The sequence below is a fragment of the Aureobasidium melanogenum genome (genome assembly GCF_000721775.1).
Source record: "Aureobasidium melanogenum CBS 110374 unplaced genomic scaffold scaffold_7, whole genome shotgun sequence".
NCBI classification, from domain to species: Eukaryota; Fungi; Ascomycota; class Dothideomycetes; order Dothideales; family Saccotheciaceae; genus Aureobasidium; species Aureobasidium melanogenum.
This window is the reverse complement of record NW_024470059.1, coordinates 176,234-193,710: the sequence shown is the minus strand read 5'-3', so window position 1 is coordinate 193,710 and position 17,477 is coordinate 176,234. Positions and strand designations below refer to the sequence as shown.

Genomic DNA, 17,477 nt, shown 5'->3' with positions numbered 1-17,477 from the left:
TTATACAAGCATCTTTCATTTGACTCTTCCTGCGCATGAGAAACTTTCCTTTCCTCTTCTGCCGTCTTCAACATGGCAGATTCGCACGATGCCTCTGGGACGACTGACGCCCGCTCATCATTGTCAGAAGCGGGGCATGACCATCACCAACACCACAATGATGCACACATTCTGCCTTCACGTGGTATTTCTCTCAATCTAGCCAGTACAAATACCACCCATGGCCGCCCTGCTGCTGTCAAACACATGTAGGGCTGATCTTCGGAACGAAGCTTGTTCTGGTACATCATGCTGAGTATTCGTCGCGACGCGCAGGTCCCTGCCGGCATACCAGAGCCCCATAAGACACCATCAACGAACTCCCTCACGAACAACCACCGTCAAGGTCGGCCTTCTACTTTGTACACTCCAGTCGCAACCCACTCTGACGTCCAATGCACAGGAAACGCTTAATGCGCGAACACACTACGGCTCCAGCGACGATGACGGCGCTGCTGTCCACCGAATCAACCAATACACCATTAAGCAAGAGATTGGCCGCGGTTCCTTTGGCGCAGTACACCTAGCTGTAGATCAATTCGGCAACGAATATGCCGTCAAGGAGTTTTCCAAATCACGCCTGCGCAAGCGCGCGCAATCCAATCTACTGCGACGACCGAACCAGAAAAGACAGCCCTTTCACAGAATGTCGACTTCGGATAAACTTGCTCCACAAGCCAACAACTCGCTGGACCTGATCAAGGAAGAGATTGCGATCATGAAGAAGTTACACCATAACAATCTTGTTGCGCTGATTGAGGTCTTGGACGATCCGGAAGAAGATTCGCTATACATGGTCCTCGAAATGTGCAAGAAAGGCGTCGTCATGAAGGTCGGTATTGATGATCCAGCCGATCCTTATGACGAAGAGACATGCAGATGCTGGTTCCGCGACATGATTCTCGGCATCGAGTACCGTAAGAAAGCTGGCTTGCGCATGCTTGTTGCTATTGATGACTGACACATTATACAGTACACGCGCAAGGTATCGTGCATCGAGACATCAAACCAGACAATTGCCTTATCAACGAGGACAACGTACTGAAGATCGTCGACTTCGGTGTTTCAGAAATGTTCGAAAAGGAGTCCGACATGACCACAGCGAAATCGGCTGGTTCGCCTGCGTTCATGCCTCCAGAACTTTGTGTCGCCAAACATGGCCGTGTTTCTGGTCGAGCTGCCGATCTCTGGTCTATGGGCGTCACGCTATATTGTCTCAGATATGGCAGGGTACCATTCGAAAAGACTCATCTGCTCGAGATGTACGAAACCATCCGCACTGACGACTTCGAATTGCCCGAAGAGCATAATCCGGATTTTGTAGATCTCATGCGAAGGATTCTGGAAAAGGATCCTGAACGCAGGATCAAGATGGAGGAACTCAGGGTATGTTCCTGAATTAAATCATGCTGTGATGTATGATCTGACAGATTTTAGGTTCATCCGTGGGTCACCAAGAGCGGAGAGGATCCTCTACTTTCTATGGAAGAGAACTGCGCCGACATGATCGACACGCCGACTCAAGAAGAAATGAATAACGCCATTACGGGCAATATGAAGCACCTTTTGGTTGTGGTATGTGCATAGACTACAATGCTATGATCGCACGACTGACACAGGCTTGCTAGATGAAAGCTGTCAAACGCTTCAAGAAACTTCTGTTTCACAAGCGTCCAGAGTTGATGGATGGCATATTCGGTCGCGCATCGAACATAGTAGCGCCTCCTGGTAGTATTGAAACGAAGCACAGACGAACACGCAGCAGTGATGCCCACGACAGGCAACCAATCGAGCAAGTTTTGGCAGCTGAGGGCATTCATCACGACATCGTAGTATCAGATGATATGGTCTGCAGCCCTGGAGAAATGGACGAGCCAGATCTGAATCCGATACACGATCATGTTAATTACACGAATCACCCAGATCAGGAAGCACAACAAGACTCGGTCGACCGCGCCCTGAAAGAAGCTCCGCACAAAGGCCATGCTCACGACCCACTATCCGAAACGACATATCTTGGCATAGGCATTGGAGGCGAATCGTCTTCGCAACATGCCTCAGATGAGTCAGAAGAAAACGGCCAAACAACACACGTAGTCTGCGAATCGCCTGGTGCGGTGGACAGCAACTTCTTCGAGCAGGCCTACCAAGAAGAAATGCAACGCATCCACTCTAGAAGAGGACGCACACCAACCATCTACCTCACTCGCCGTGTCGAGCACAACAAGGAGATCGCCGAGCATGAGAGCGTCATCCGCGACTCTTCGAAATCTGCATCTGAAGGTGCTAAGAGCAAGTGGGCTGGACTGGCGAGTAAAGTTCGCGGTGCTGATGTTGCCGAAGCTGCAAGATTGGTAGCTGAGAATAAAGATGAGAAGGAGCAACAGTGATTCTAATTCTTCCAATAGTGGTTCTCTTTCTTGAGGGGCTCACAAGTCATCGCCGGACGAAAGACTTGTGGCCTCCTGCCTGCAAAGGATTCCAACTTATACACGTACAACCTTTTCTTCTTTTCCTATTGGCAGTCAGAGAAGGGCAAGGGAGGGCCGCAAAGTCTGTTGCTTTTGCTTAGACTTTTATTCATATCAGGAACCGCATATAACTACCTATACATACACAAGATAACCTGGCAACATACAACCCTCCTCTCATATTGTACTGCGCGACCTTAGCTCGATTTTTGAGCCTGGAACTTCGCCAAGAGATGAGCTTACGATCAGGGTCGTACCCTCAACTATGCTTGAATCGATGTTTGACGACATTTCAGCAGAACGATGCATGTTACTTTCACTTTGAGCTGCTTGGGGGATGGTGTATATGATGCTCGAAATGATGAGCAGCGTTGTGAGTTGATCCTGCGTGGTTTCGTCTCGCAAGGGCGAAATTTGAATTCCCAGAACTCTTTGGCTTGTAGGTCTACCGTAAACCGATACATTTGGACTGTCACTTCACGACAACGAACTGATGCATGGGAAGTAAGACTCGTAAATGCTTGCTATCGGGTTTAGCTGGGAGTACAACTGATCGTGACATACATAGGTCATTTGAACTAGATAGATTCAGGTGTCACTCGCTCGTCATAGAGTAAGGGTAGATAGATATCCAACGAGCCGTTTCTGCCTCAGGTTAAATTTCATCTCTACGAAGCAGCGTGTAGCCGTGAGCTTGTGGGACCAGCATTAATTACGATGGGATTGGTATACATGTTTTTCTACCTCTCCGAAAATATAACATTGCTGTCTCGGATAAGAACTTAACAGCAATTCGGCGAGGTCGCGTGGGGAAAAGCCGTACCCCGGACGAACCCGCAGCGTCAACGCATCAGGCTTGCCGTAAATGACATCCGAGTGGGCAAACCTACGGCTTCCGAAGCCAGATACCGAAACTGAGGAACCGCCGATATAGCTTAGCTCTAGCCATATATTCCGTTACCGTATATACAAGTTGCATCCTTTCTTCTTTCTTCCTCCACATCTTGAGGTTCTGGTTTTGAGGGTCGACGTACACACAACACACAATGGCAGCGACAAGACGTTCATGCACCCGCCTTTCGGCATTACTTCCTTCGTCTTCTAATGCTTTGTTCCGCGCACAGCTGCCAAGGGCAACAGCGAGAGTTGCTCTGACCAAGAGAGCTGGCGTTGCTGCTACAGTCACTTTTACTCGTGGGTTTATCAATGATGTCAAGGCTGGTGGTAACAGCGGTGTGGATTCCATCGAGTTGAACGAGAGCTTGGCGCCTACGATTGATCGCTCGAGGTCAAAGGTTTATGCCAGCGCTGATGAAGCTGTTGCTGATATCAAGAGTGGGAGCACGATTTTGAGTGCTGGGTTTGGTCTTTGTGGTACTGCTGGTATGTTTTGATCTTCCCTCTTGAGTCCTGCAATTGGGATCGGCGAAAGGTTATTGGGCTGACAAAAACCCAGATACCATCATCAAAGCCATGGCCAAAAGAGGAATCGAGGATTTGCACTCACTCAAGGCCGTTTCTAACAATGCTGGAGCTGGTCCCTATGGTCTTGCCGAATTGGTTTCATCTGGTCAACTCACTTCTGTCATTCTATCTTTCTTGGGCACCAACAAGGCCATCGAGAAGAAATACCTCTCTGGCGAATTGGACGTCGAATTAACACCCCAAGGAACCATTGCTGAGCGTATTCGCGCAGGAGGAGCTGGTATCCCTGCTTTCTACACTCCCACTGGTGTCTCTACATGGATCGAAACCGGCGAAATTCCCATCAGAATGGGTCCCCCCAAGCAGGGTTCTAAGATGCCAACAACCCTGCAACCCGGCAATGCACGTGAAACCCGCGAGTTCAAGGGCAAGAAGTATAACCTGGAACATGCGATTCAAGGCGATGTAGCTATTCTCCGCGCCTACAAGGTAGACGAAGCAGGAAACTGCGTCTTCCGCTACACGACCGGAAACTTTGGTCCCATGATGGCAAAAGCAGCAAAATGCAGTATCGTAGAGGCTGAGCACATCGTTCCCATCGGCGAGATTAAGCCCGACGAGGTGGACTTGCCAGGCATCTACATCGACCGCATCGTCCCCGCAACCGAAGAAAAGAAACTCGAAGTCAAGAAACTGAGAGAGGTGGAAGGAAGCGATCAAAGCAACAAGAGCGAAGCCGAGCAAAGACGTGAGAGAATTGCTCGAAGAGCTGCTAAGGAATTGAAGCAAGGTTACTACGTCAATTTGGGAGTTGGTATGCCTACACTCGCTCCTTCATTCTTGGATCCTGAGATTAAGGTGTGGATTCACTCTGAGAACGGATTGATGGGTATGGGACCCTACCCCACCGAAGAAGAACTCGACGTCGACATTATCAACGCCGGAAAGGAAACCGTGACCATCCTTCCTGGCGGTTCTACCTTTGACAGTGCAGAGTCATTTGCTATGATCAGAGGTGGCCATATCGATGTTTCCATGCTTGGAGCTTTGCAAGTCAGCGCCAACGGAGACTTGGCAAATTACATGATTCCTGGAAAGGTACTCAAGGGTATGGGTGGTGCCATGGACTTGGTTTCCAACCCTGACCAAACAAAGATTGTCGTTCTTACCGATCATGTCGATAAGAATGGTGTCAGCAAGATTCAGCAGGAGTGCAGTTTGCCACTTACCGGTGCCCGTTGTGTGTCAACCATCATTACCGATTTGGTAAGTTTTTCAGCCTTCGTTTCTGTTTAATGTTCACGAATGCTAACGGAACGTGATAGTGTGTCTTCCAGGTTGACCGTAAGAACGGTGGTCTTACTCTGACTGAAGTTGCTCCTGGCGTGACTGTCGAGCAAGTGCAACAAAACACTGGTGCCAAGTTCAAGGTCGCCGATGACCTTCACGAGATGGAGTAGAGGAAGGGTGAAAGTTAGACACCGATATTTTGATACCATGATGTTGTAGTTTATACCAAAATGTTTATGGAAAACCACATATGTACAGTTGCTTTTTCAATCTACTTGTAGCAACAATTGTGATACGCCAATCTTGCTTCTTCATATCCCCATGCTTTCATGTTTCCTGCCTGATTTTTCTAGAGTTTCGCTTTGAGTCCAGGCGCATAGCTTGACCCCTTCCCTCCACTCAACGCCTCCACAAGTCTATCCACACTCTCCAAAAGCCAAACACTACCCTCATCACCAGCCAACCACTCACCACCCTGCACCTCCTTCTCCGCCGTGCCATCTTTAAACGCCTTCCTAAGTCCAAACACATGACTCAACACCTGAGGCCCCACCCCCGTCTGCGTCCTCAAACAACTGACTGCAACAATACTCGTCAACACTCTTCCCACTTTCCCTGCGACCTTTTCCTCGGGATCGGCAAACAGCGCACCGTATTCGGAGTGCAGAATGTGGACGGGGAGATCGGGATGCGAGGAAGCGAGTTTATCGTACAACTTCTTGTCGAAAGGGTCGTAGATTGATTTCCAGAGGTCTTCGCCGCGGGAGGACATGGCTGTTATGTTGGAGGGAGAAGGGATACGGGTTGGTGTTGTGGAGAGCGAGGAGATTATTTCTTGGGGCAGGGAGTCGCGGAAGGCGTTGAGCATGTTGATGGTACGGGGCACCTGTTCAAGGTGCAGTTAGCATTTGGAAAGAGGCAGAGGAAGGGAAGAGGATGGAGGGAATACTTACGCCATTGAACCCAATACACTTTAATCCCACCTCCCTCATCAGTTCTGCCGTTTGGACTGAATCGTTCTCAGGAGCTGCGACATGGAACAGCTCTACCAGCGAATCGGGAGAGTTCATCGTCATGGTCGTTGCTGTCTGTGATGCTTTTCGTCAGTCCTTGCTTGCCAGAGCTTCTTGCTGGGAGCTTGGGGATCAAACATACAGCCATCGACACCCAAGCAGGCTGTCCAACACCTCTCTCCTTAGCATCCCTAGCCAAGTTCTGGTAAACCGCCTTGATGCCTTGCGGAGCGGGTAAAGCTCCAGGACGCGCAAACGGCGCATTGATCAATTGTTTGAGAGCGGGTGAGAGTTTGGACATTGTTGTTTGCGATTTCAAGACCAGGACAATGTTTGAGGAACCACAAAAGAAGGAGTTGCTGGGATCTAAGGGAAAGAGAGGTTTCTTGTTGTAAGTTGATTACAAGCGGGCAAGCATCCATCATCTGCCGGACACCCGCTTGCTCGCTCATAGCTCCGTCAACTGCGCGGCTTCGGTGACGTTTTGGTCGGGAGAACCATATGGGGAAGCTCGGCATCCTCTCGACTTCGCCGGGAAGAACGCCGCTGGGATGAGATAGCCATACTCAGGACGAGGACATAATACCCGACAGAGTCAAGGACACGTATTACAAGACTTCAAGGCAAGCAACAGAAGCTGTAGAACAGGATTTGGACAATGTGATTTTATGTACCGAGTTCTGTAATCAGATAGAGCCTCTCTCGTCCGATTCACACTCTCATCAAAAGCTACTCTACACACAACTCCACCTTCCCCCCCTTCGTTTGGAAATAGAAAACAACGCCTCAATCATTTTCTTGCTGTACCATGCATGCTTTGTGAACGTGAAAAACAACAATCAGGCGCTGTGCTTTGCATGCATATCAATCCATTCAATCCTGTACAACCGTAATCGTCGTAACTCCGGGTCCTGCCGCGGAAAGGCTCCTGTCATCAGTGCCGTTCGTGCCATTGACTCGCTCCTTGTCGTGCTCAATCGTGCCATTGGTTGTCTTGACGTCTGTCGAGAAAGAAACAGGATCCAGACAGCAATCAAACCTCATCTGAATGTCCAATCCGGCTAGATGAGGACACTCGGCTGATGTTGCAATGTTGTAGAAGTCGCTGAATCGCATCCATCTCAGAGCGGCCATGTTGAGGAATTTGGCTCGGTCTTCCTTGATGCGTTGCTGAATCCTCTCGGCTTCTGCAAGCTCAGCCAACAAATTTCCTGTTTCTGCTGGTTCGCTGTCTTCGTTCGAAGGAAGTCCATGTACCAGGCTAGTCGACTGAAGACACGCCAGCATCAGTCGGCGCTGTTCTTCAGTCACCTCAGATGTTGAAACTGCAGCGAGCGATGATGGCTTTGCCTTCGCGTCAAGTGGAAGATCCAGAACAGTATCTGCATCCTTGCCTGTGAGAATCGCAGCAGCCTGATAACTGAGCATCCATAGGTCGTCAGGCTTGCCCTCATCCGGCAAATCTCCCAGATCTGCTCGCTTGACAACCTGAACGGGAAGGAAGTGTCTTTGGATATACGTCTGTCGCTCTTTTCCACGAACGTCTGCCAGACTGACGATATGCCCCAAAGCACTTGGAAGGGCTTGAATCTTTCTCTCCCGTTCCAGACGACGATCTTCTGCCATCTTTCGTTCGTGTTGCTGACGTATTTCCTCAGCCTTGCGCTCAGCTTCTTTGCGTCTCGCAGCCTCCTCTTCTTTACGAGCCTGCTCATCTTTGCGCAGCTTTTCCGCCAATCTCTGAGCATCGGCCTTGGCGTCGAGATCGGCTTTGCGAGCGGCTTCTGCTTCTGCGGCCTCGCGATCAGCTTCCTCCATCTTTATATCCTCATCGTCGTCTTCGGAGTCGTTTGTGGCACGATCTTCTTCGGTAGGCTCAATCATCGAGGATGAACGGTGTCGCTTGGGCTGTGGTTCTGAAAGGTGAGAGTTGCTGTGCTTCCTTGGACGTCCTACTTTTCGTGGTCCAGGTGGTTTGAGGGAGTTTTGGTCGGAAGAGCGTTCGCCATGTCCATGTCTTCTAGGTGGTGCAACGTCGGAGAGCTCCGAAGATGATCGTTGTCTACTTTCTGTACGCATGTCTTTCTTAGAAACCAATCGTCTTCTGCTTCGTGCTCTTTCAGGTGACTCGGCATCTTCCATCTCCACATCAGAGTCATGCTGGCGTTCGATACTTCGTCGTCGTTTCTTGGTGGGCTCGCGTCTAGCCACCGGGCTTGAGCTGAGTTTTCTAGCATTCTCAGCCTTCTCATATAGCTTTTGTAATAGCGCTTTCTCCTCTCTCCACCTCGGGCCCTGCTTGGACTCGGCAATCTCGTACCACGTCAGGTTGCTACTCTTAGAGCGCCATGTGGGTTCGAATTGATCCAGTTCAGTGAGAGCCTTGACCATGTCAAAGTGAGAAGTTCCGATAACAGAAAGCATGGGTCTATCGGCCCTTTGACGAGCCTTCTTAGGGGTCATCTCGGCGAGAAGCATGTTCACTAGGTAGAGGTCGCCAGTCTTTGCTGCTGCCGCTACAACGTTATTGTCGACAGGCACTCGGGCATCCAGGAACTCTTGAACGGCTGTCCTATCATTCTCGCTAACAAGTTTGAGCAGGTTTTCGTATGTGCGTGCAAGAAATTGAAGTCCTTGCTTTGGTCCAGGCCGTGAAGCGGGCTCCTCAACATTGTATGTTTGTTCGGATCTGCCATTCTTTTTCCAGTCTTCGATAGCCTCGCGAAGAGCAGCGCGAATTTCCGTAGCATTGTCGGTCTCCTTGGTAATAACATCGAGCGCCTGTTGGCCTTTCAGGTTGCAGTGAAGAGGGTTGATTCCAGCCTTAAGGAGGATTTGAACAACATCGAGGTGACCATTTTCGACCGCATCGATAAGAGGAGTGTCCTTGTCCGCGTTTGCGCAATGTGGATTGCAGCCTTGCTCGAGCAAGTAACTCACAATCTCAGGATAGCCATTGAGGGAAGCGACTTGTAGTGGTGTGTTTCCTGCAAATTCGCGCTGTTCGAGTTGCTCAGGGTCTTTCTCGCGCCACTCTTTGACACCGTCAAGATCGCCGTTCTCGCATGCTTCGGCCAAGCGAGTGAAGCCGTATTTGTTGACGTGCCGCTTTGCCAAACCCATTGGTCGACCAGGTGTTGAAACGGCTCTGCTGGTGTTTCGCGTGAGTCTGCTTTTGGGATATTGATGTGATGTTTCAGAAGAAGTGTCCGAGTCCCAGACGTTCCTCGCGAGCATGTTGTCGCGGACCGGAAAATGAGTAGCGGCGCGTCGTTGCCGTGCCACGCCGGCTGCATGTAAATGTTGTCCGCTGTTACTCCGACTCTGGCTGGGCCGTGCTGATTGCGCTGAGGCAGTCCGCCGGTGTCTACGCAACTGCGGTGATGACGAGTGATCTCGGCTAGACCTCCTTTTCCGACGTGGTTGATCGACATCTGCATGCTTGCGTTTCCGTGGATTTGATGCTCGTTCCTCATCATCCTTGTCAGATGCCCATGACCTTGCATCCTCGTCTTCGTCGTCGTCTTCGTCATTGTCGTTGTTGTTGGCTTCGTTTTCATTTCCATTTTCGTCCTCGAATGATTGCACTGAGGACACGTCGCTCAGATTGTCACTATCGCTGTCCTGGTTGTCTCGATTGGCATTGGTGTCTTGTTCGTCCAGCTTGATGACCTTTTCGGCCAGTGGTTCCTCGGTCTTCTGTGGCTCATCGCCATTAGTCTGGGCTCTCTCGGTCGAAGTTCCTCGAGCAGGTTGTGCTGGAGTTTCTTCAGGTTGAGCGGAGGTCTTTTCAGGAATCTCGTCAATACTTTCTAGAGCTTGGGCAGAATTCGATTGCTTAAGCATGTCACGTTTCTTGACGGGCGACACGATCAAAGTCTCAGCCTCGGAGTCGTTCTCGACGTCCAAGGCTTCATTGTTTTTGGACTCGAGAGCATCTTTCTGTGGAACTGAAGGGGCTGAAGGAGGCGAGGAGACGGATGGGCCTTCTAGAGGCATGGGTTCAGTGCTCTTGGTTGCTGCAAGAGGCGGCGCATTCTGGACAAGCGCGTTGTTGCTGTCGGAGAGGGTGCTGTGGCTCATGCCGCGGATATATCCATGCAATACAAGCGCAAAGCGAAGGCCGGCTCCGCAGAATGAGGATTGAGGTGTCGGGTTGTAAAGGGGGCGGACAGAGGTTGGAGTGGATTGAGAAGAAGCAAGTATCAGTTAACGTTAGCAAGAGCTGCGACTTGGAAAGCGGTCCGCTGTCTAACGCGGCACGGGCCTCCTAACGTCACGTGCAAGCTAACGCCGCCGATCCATGTGTCTCTAGCAATCTCACCGACAGTCGAGGCCTGTTCTTGCCTGGTTTTTGAGTGCTTGCAGCCTCATTGTTTTCGTGGCTTCTTCGCGAGGCCTGTCATCTGCTTGTGCTGCATTCGCCCAGAGTCTTTTTATGCCCCCTTTAGGAAGCCATCAGTCTGTAACAACCGCCTGAGAAACTTAGCCTTCTAGCGCTATGTTTGACCTCGTCATTTTCTTGAGGGCGTCTTTCTTGCTGGCTGCTGTAGCTGTGAGCCACAAAACAACAACAAAACAATATCATCAGGTTTGCTGACTCCTCGCAGGCTCTTCTTGCTCATTGTGTCCCTTCTCTTCGCTCTCGTTTCTTAGCATATGGCTCTCGCCAAAATGGTCAACAGCCAAAGAAACTCACCGCCAACCTGCTAGACGCACTTGCCACTTTCCAAGTACCTCATAGTTGGTTTGCATCTTTCTATGTTGTGTCCACATTGTGTTCTTTCATATGGCTTTCTCAGATCCTTCTTGATCAATCGCTCTGGCGCAAGTTGGCATTTTGGACCAACATGACCAAGTCCATGACCTTAGATCAAATCATCGTCACATGGATACTGATGCTCCTGCAAGGCCTTCGTCGTTTGTATGAATGTTTGGAATTTACTAAGCCATCCAATGCTCGTATGTGGATCGGTCACTGGGCTTTGGGAGTATGGTTTTATGCTAGCATGAGCGTAGCCGTCTGGATCGAAGGTGCTCGTAGGTTTTGGTCTTGTGAAAATCCATGTCTTGCTGTTCTGACCTTCTTTTCCTTTCCTAGCAACTCTCCTCAAGGAGTCTTTCAATCTCTCGCACTTGACCATTGAGCCTCCATCGCTCCGTACCTTTGTTGGTTGCTTGATTTTTATCCTTGCTTCGGGTGTGCAGCATGACTGTCATGCATATCTGGCTTCCTTGAAGAAATACAGCGTGCCCGAGCATCCAGTGTTCCATCGGTTGGTCTGCCCTCACTATTTTGTCGAGTGCTTGATTTACTTTGCAATTTCGATTGTTGCAGCGCCAGCTGGTGCAGTACTGAACTGGACAATCGTTTGTGCTCTTGTGTTCGTGGCGGTGAATTTGGGAGTGACAGCGGCTGGAACCAGGGAATGGTATGTGCAAAAGTTCGGAGCCGACAGTATGAGGGGGAAGTGGAGGATGATTCCCTTCATCTTTTGATCTGGTCGAAGAGGTACGGCGTTTTGTGTCGAGTATGGAGTAGAAGCAAAAGCGTATTCTCAAGCAGGAGCCCTGCCTCCAGTACTCTCGACGACCATGGTGATGTCTTGTTTGCAGTCGGGCAGAGCGCCTGCCATCTCTCTTGCCAAAATGTCTCTAAAGTCGGCGAAGGCCTGGCTTCTGCCCTTGAGTTGCTGATTGAGTTTCTGTACCAGTTCGACAAATTCGCGGGTATAGATGTCAGGGTTTCGCGAACGTTCGACGTATTCGATGACTTCTGGTGGGAGGCTGGTCGGAAGGACGCGGGCGGTCTGGCACAGGGAGAGCAGATTTTGGATCAGACGCTTGCTAGAATGGCGTGTCAGTGTGGAATTCTGTGTGACTGGGAAGTTAAAGGGACGATTACATTTCGAAGGTCATGGCGTCTGTTGTTTGCGAGCCGCGGAACTCATGGGCCTGGCAGATGAGCATGTACAAGTTGTCGATGACAGCTTTGAGCTGCTCTGCGATGCGGTCAGCGATGGAATGACAAGACAAGTAGGCTGCAGACATACGCTCGACCTGATCAAGGCCTTCTGTGGAAGCCATAGCGACGACTTGGCCAAAAAGTTGGACAAAGATGAAGAAGTGACGATCAGAGCCATGTCATGGTCAAGATCTGGGGTTGCAAGCCAAAACGCACCTGCCAGCAACCAGCCCCACCGAAATTACGGACCACCTTTGTGGACATCAACACGCTCTCCGCCGTTCCAACTTCACTCTTGCTCGTCAAAATGGAAAATTGTGTTTCGATGCCTGCGTCAAACAATTGAGCTCACACTCGAAATGTGTCTGGATCTCAAATATATAAATGGATCAAGAAAGTGGTCGCGCCGTTGCGCGTGGTCATGCGAGGACTAAAAGCAACACATCCGTTGGAAGCAACAACCCAACCAGACCGAGACATACCCGATCCAAAAGCAGCAAGAAACTTGATTCAATCTATTCAGACGAGGCCACCGTCGCCTTTATCAAACGCACCTTATGCCCTCATCAACTCACTGGTCCAGAAGGCAGCAGAGCTCGAAATATTTCAAAACCTCTGTCCGAATTACTGCCACCTTTGACCAGCTCTAATCAAGTCGACCTTCAGCTCTATGCATTAATTTCCATAATCATCAAGGATTTTATACATGCTTGGTACTCCAAAATCACCCCAGACCATGAGTTCACTGATCAGGTCGTCCACATCATCGCTCACTGCACTCGCGCTCTCGAGCAACGAATAAGAGCTGTTGATCTGGAAGCCTTGATATTCGACGAACTCCCTGAACTGATCGACTCTCATGTTACAGGTAAAGGTCACATTTCGAAAAGACATATCGTATTCGTCTAACCCATGTCTTGTCAGCCTATCGAACTGCACATAGTGGTTCCTATACTTCCTTACTTGTAGCGGACCCGAGAGAAATCTATCACGCCATCAACCCACATCCTGCTCTCTCTCCTGTCCCCTTCGAGCCTGGATCTCTCGCATCATCAGACCAGGCCGAGAATGAAGCTGCATGGCGCCAACTGCTCATTCAAGGAGTTTTATCTCATCTGCTCCCTCCAGAAGACTTGAATAATCCGCCACTGAGAGTTTTAGTAACCGAGATATTCTCTGAGCTAATCATTGGACGTGGAGTTTGCGGCAACATCTGCGAAGGCTGGTTCATCTGGGATGTTGTCACCAAGTTGCTTGCAATCGTTCGCCCTCCTGAACCCGATGTACATCAGGAACCACCGCCAAGTCCTAACCGCCTCGAGAAGTTTGGACTTCTCGCAGATGATAGTGACGATGTAGAAGAGCCATCCGCCGTTACGACGACAAGCCCAATGGATACTTTATCCGGCATGTTCTTGCAGGTCATGCAATACCTCTTCCTTGCCTTCATCTCGATACGGGCCTTCTTTACAGCTCTGTCAGATGCCGCAACTCTGCCTCCGAGGACGAATAGCAGAGCAGATGCGATACATGCTGACTTGGACGATAACGGGTCACTATACCAGCAATCAACACACGACAGTACAAAGAGACCGATACTGGGAATGTCTCTCTGGAGCTGCTGCTCACACTTGCTTTCTTTGGACTTGCAGATGCCTTGGCTTACAGCCATGGGTTCGTACATACAGTGGCTTTTGATCTGCAGCTCATGGAAGGTGGGTTACACAAACAGCAGATTGGACAGGTGAGTTTGCTTTTCATTTCCCATCGTTTTCTCATCGTATATCTCCTCCACATGCGCTGCCATGCCCGCCGATCATCCTTTCGATTGTCATCCCTCCTCCGAATTTTGCCTTGGTATCTTTGTAGCCCCGCATGTACTTTCAGTCACTTGATCCCGGCTTGAGCCAATGCCCTTTCGCTACGGGCCGCCCGCCTGTCAGCCGCATCTTGGATGCATCCTGCAGAACGTGGCGCTTGCAGCAAAAAATTACCGACATGATGGCTCGCGTTGCGTATTCTGGACGCACACAGGAGTTTGCGAGAGGACGCCACGTCGCGATTCGAAGCGCTCATTGCAAGGAAGTTCAAACCCGCTTCTGCTTGTCACGACTTTATCCGGCTTTGCGTCGATACTGGACTGCTCTCTCCACAGCTACTGCAGGCGATGTTGTATTACGGCTCGGCGACGCCTTTCTGGATGCGGAAGCTGCATATTATCTTGTCTCAAAGACCGAGGATAAGCGGCAGTCGCCGAACACCGTCGTCCTGATCTGCCAATAGCTTGGGATATTCGAGCAGTAGCTGCAAGTTCCTGTGGCCTAGCGAGTCAACCTGGCCGTCCGCTATCCTCTACCTTGCTGCTGTTCACGGGCGCTTAGACAGAATGGTTTTGTGTAACCGTGGCGTCCCTCAGCATGATCCGGACGATTACGGGCTTTTCGTCAATCTATGAGCGAACACTTTGCACACACACCTCACACGCATCTATGCCCCCGTTCCGACGCTCAAACACTTTCTGCGATCTCCGAAAGATTGGCAGGGCCTCGTCTTGCTGACTTTACTTTCCATTAGACTCCTTTCCCACCACATACGCACCAAACTCCTCGATCTTCCTGCTCGTTTACCCACCATCCTCTTACTCATCCGCACAAACATGTTTCCCAACAATTCTCTCGGGCCCGGTCGCGTGCCACCCACTCCTGACCAAGCTTTGGAATTGCGCGCAAAGTGTGCTGCAGCCATTATTGCTGCTTTACCTCCTATTGTGGTAAAACAGCTTTTTGTCGGCAGAGAAGAAGGGGATGTACAGAAGCAGGTAGAGAGTATGCTTGATGTTTTTGGAGATGCGTATTTGAACAAACATTTGATAGTGGGCATTGTGGATTTGATTGTTGTGAGGTTGTTTCCTGAGTTGGAGAGGGAAGGGATTAATGCTGTATTAAAGAGGGATGAGAGCAGAGAGGAGGTTCGTGTATAAAGTATGGATTTTCCACAGAGAAGAGATGAGAGATGGGCGTCCCTCTATCATGAAAGATGAACATGAATAAGAGAATGCTATATGATAAGAAAATCCAAAATGTTATATGAGAAAAAAGAAATGCAAGCCTGTACATACATAAAATCAGTCCTGAAGCTCTCTCCCCAATCCTGATGAGAAACTGAAATGTATCTTGTGGACTCGCGTGAGCAGTCATATGAGATATCTGTTGTATATGTTTGTTTGCCCCTTTCCCTCCATGTCGAAAAAAAAATAAAATTGTTAAACCCCCAAAAAAATCGAAAGACAAAAGGAAAGCAAGGAAATGATGACCTTGGAAGAGGGGTTGTGTATCAAGAAAGAAACAAAAACGGCAAACTTCATGATACGACAAACAGAATAAGAAGAGCGATGACCGGGAGTGAACCTGAAACCAGCAGGTAATGTGTGTTTCCAGAAAAGACATTCTCGCTCTCATCACCAAAAAAGATCCACAAAAAAAAAAAAAGAACGAACACAAAAGAAAGCAAAAAAATAACAAAACAAGACAAAAGAACCAAAAACAGAACCTACGACTCTCAAAAGTCCAAAGAATCAAAAAATCAAGACCCGCAATCTCGATCCTTCTCTTTCCACATCCAACGCACACCTCTTCTCTCCCCATCTGCTCGGTTTAACGCAACAACTTCTGCTGCAAAATCCCAAGCAACATGCCCTCCTGCACTTCCAAACTGCCCCTAGGTTGACTTTCGAAAAACTTGGCCACCACTTTGAGAGCTTCTCTAGCTTCTTCTTTGGTCGGTTTCTCCCCCTTCTCCTCGTCATTACTCAGAGCGTCTGGATTGATAGTTTCAAATCCTTCTTCATGTTGCTGGGTGTCGGAGTCAAGAGGCAGAGGGAGGGGTAGCAGATCTTCCATGCATTCATCAATACTCCCCAATCTCTCTTTCTCAGCAGTGCCAGAAGGGAGAAAAGACGAGGTGTGATGACCATGAGAAGGTTCAAGAGCTTGTTCTTCAGCAGGAGGAGAATCGGCCATAAACGTATCCAGCGCCCTAAAATTCTGAACCAGGAATGGAGATTGCAAAGCCCCAGACGATGCAGGAGAGAAAAACGGGCTTGTAGGAGATAATACTTGAGGTGTAAAACAAGTAGAAACAGAGCCTAGATCTGTAAACGCCGTATCAATAGACGGAGGGGATTTGCGTCGTTTGTTGCTGGGTTTCACACCTCCAACTATCGTGCTGTCCAGAGCTGGAAACATGGTTTCTGGCGAACTGGACGAGAGGGTTTCGTCAGAAGGTGAAGTTGGAGATTGAGTGTTGTGAGTATTGTCAGAGTCTGCAACAGAGTCTTTGCGTACTCCCTGATCTTTGGTGTTGATGCTGTTGATGCGATGCTTTTGTTTGAACTTCTCTAGCCATCCAGGGTTATTGACAGGGTTTGAAGCTGGGTTCTCAGGGCCAGGGATGGAAGCAAAGTAGTAGGCTTGTTCTCGGATAGCTTCGTCTGTGATGGGTGAACCTTTCTTTTGCTCTTTGATGACCCAGGCTGAGAGGGTCTTTTCAATGTCTGGTAGTCGTGCTTTGGGTCTTTTGTTCGGTGGTGAGCGTGGAGTCTCCTTTGGTCGAGCATGATTTAGGTATTGCTCTTTTTTCCTGAGGACCTTCGACACGGTGCTTTGACAATGGTCAGTATTAACATCATTCATACGAATGTCATCAGTCATACCTTCGCTCCACTCCAAATAGATCTGACTGACAGTTAGTCTCATGGTCTCTCATGACTCGAACAAAAATGCTTACATCCTATCTCGGTCTGCTTGGCAGTTGGATTTTCCTCGGCGTACTTGCACATCCGTCTCCGATCATCGTCCGACAGCGTCTTGCGCACCGAAGTACCTCCTGACCTGGTGGATGAACCCGCGGACACTGGCGTCACAGTGGGAGGCGATATCGTGCCCACTTGAGTCTGTGGTAATAAGGGTGGATAGAACGTCTGTTGACTTCCTATCATACTCGGCCACGGCATCATCAATGGTTGTAGTTGTTGGTGCGTCGGCCTCAGAGGCGGTGATTGCGAAAAGGCAGCAGAATGCATTGGAAGTTGTGGTGATCCCCATCCGAAACCTGTATACTCTTGCGCAGGCGTGCCATGATAGGAGTGAGGATATGGTTGTTGTTCTGACCACCTCATTGGAATGCTGTCAAACGTAGCCGGATGTTGTTGCTCAGAATCATTGTCCATTGTTGTATGTTACACAGAACAGCCTCGATCCTACTTGTGTGCTGGAT

General features: G+C 49.6%; 8 protein-coding genes across 8 annotated transcripts; 4 read left to right on the top strand and 4 right to left on the bottom strand.

Moving 5' to 3' along the window:
- Positions 1-72: 72 nt before the first annotated feature.
- Positions 73-2,429, top strand: M437DRAFT_74340 (Pkinase-domain-containing protein; the record flags this gene model as incomplete). Its single annotated transcript, XM_041026221.1, has 6 exons — positions 73-248; positions 316-385; positions 443-956; positions 1,013-1,425; positions 1,477-1,614; positions 1,668-2,429. 6 exons carry the CDS (start codon positions 73-75, stop codon positions 2,427-2,429), a joined length of 2,073 nt encoding a protein of 690 aa, XP_040880785.1.
- A 1,127-nt stretch (positions 2,430-3,556) lies between these two features.
- M437DRAFT_46422 (succinyl-CoA:3-ketoacid-coenzyme A transferas-like protein) lies at positions 3,557-5,395 on the top strand (the record flags this gene model as incomplete). Its single annotated transcript, XM_041021264.1, has 3 exons — positions 3,557-3,893; positions 3,967-5,201; positions 5,261-5,395. 3 exons carry the CDS (start codon positions 3,557-3,559, stop codon positions 5,393-5,395), a joined length of 1,707 nt encoding a protein of 568 aa, XP_040880784.1.
- A 179-nt stretch (positions 5,396-5,574) lies between these two features.
- Positions 5,575-6,539, bottom strand: M437DRAFT_65080 (uncharacterized protein; the record flags this gene model as incomplete). Its single annotated transcript, XM_041024544.1, has 3 exons — positions 5,575-6,111; positions 6,179-6,313; positions 6,381-6,539. The coding sequence occupies 3 exons, from the start codon at positions 6,537-6,539 to the stop codon at positions 5,575-5,577; spliced, it is 831 nt and encodes a 276-aa protein (XP_040880783.1).
- Positions 6,540-7,111: 572 nt separating this feature from the next.
- M437DRAFT_46119 (uncharacterized protein) lies at positions 7,112-10,321 on the bottom strand (the record flags this gene model as incomplete). The annotated part of the gene is made up of 1 exon (XM_041021210.1): positions 7,112-10,321. The coding sequence occupies one exon, from the start codon at positions 10,319-10,321 to the stop codon at positions 7,112-7,114; it is 3,210 nt and encodes a 1,069-aa protein (XP_040880782.1).
- A 418-nt stretch (positions 10,322-10,739) lies between these two features.
- Positions 10,740-11,737, top strand: M437DRAFT_74336 (uncharacterized protein; the record flags this gene model as incomplete). Its single annotated transcript, XM_041026220.1, has 3 exons — positions 10,740-10,793; positions 10,849-11,278; positions 11,340-11,737. 3 exons carry the CDS (start codon positions 10,740-10,742, stop codon positions 11,735-11,737), a joined length of 882 nt encoding a protein of 293 aa, XP_040880781.1.
- A 59-nt stretch (positions 11,738-11,796) lies between these two features.
- M437DRAFT_46223 (mediator of RNA polymerase II transcription subunit 10) lies at positions 11,797-12,325 on the bottom strand (the record flags this gene model as incomplete). Its single annotated transcript, XM_041021229.1, has 3 exons — positions 11,797-12,085; positions 12,144-12,240; positions 12,292-12,325. The coding sequence occupies 3 exons, from the start codon at positions 12,323-12,325 to the stop codon at positions 11,797-11,799; spliced, it is 420 nt and encodes a 139-aa protein (XP_040880780.1).
- Positions 12,326-12,587: 262 nt separating this feature from the next.
- On the top strand, positions 12,588-15,183 carry M437DRAFT_74334 (uncharacterized protein; the record flags this gene model as incomplete). Its single annotated transcript, XM_041026219.1, has 3 exons — positions 12,588-13,071; positions 13,128-13,947; positions 14,778-15,183. 3 exons carry the CDS (start codon positions 12,588-12,590, stop codon positions 15,181-15,183), a joined length of 1,710 nt encoding a protein of 569 aa, XP_040880779.1.
- Positions 15,184-15,856: 673 nt separating this feature from the next.
- On the bottom strand, positions 15,857-17,430 carry M437DRAFT_83473 (uncharacterized protein; the record flags this gene model as incomplete). The annotated part of the gene is made up of 3 exons (XM_041027942.1): positions 15,857-16,862; positions 16,915-16,936; positions 16,989-17,430. 3 exons carry the CDS (start codon positions 17,428-17,430, stop codon positions 15,857-15,859), a joined length of 1,470 nt encoding a protein of 489 aa, XP_040880778.1.
- Between the last annotated feature and the right edge of the window lie 47 nt (positions 17,431-17,477).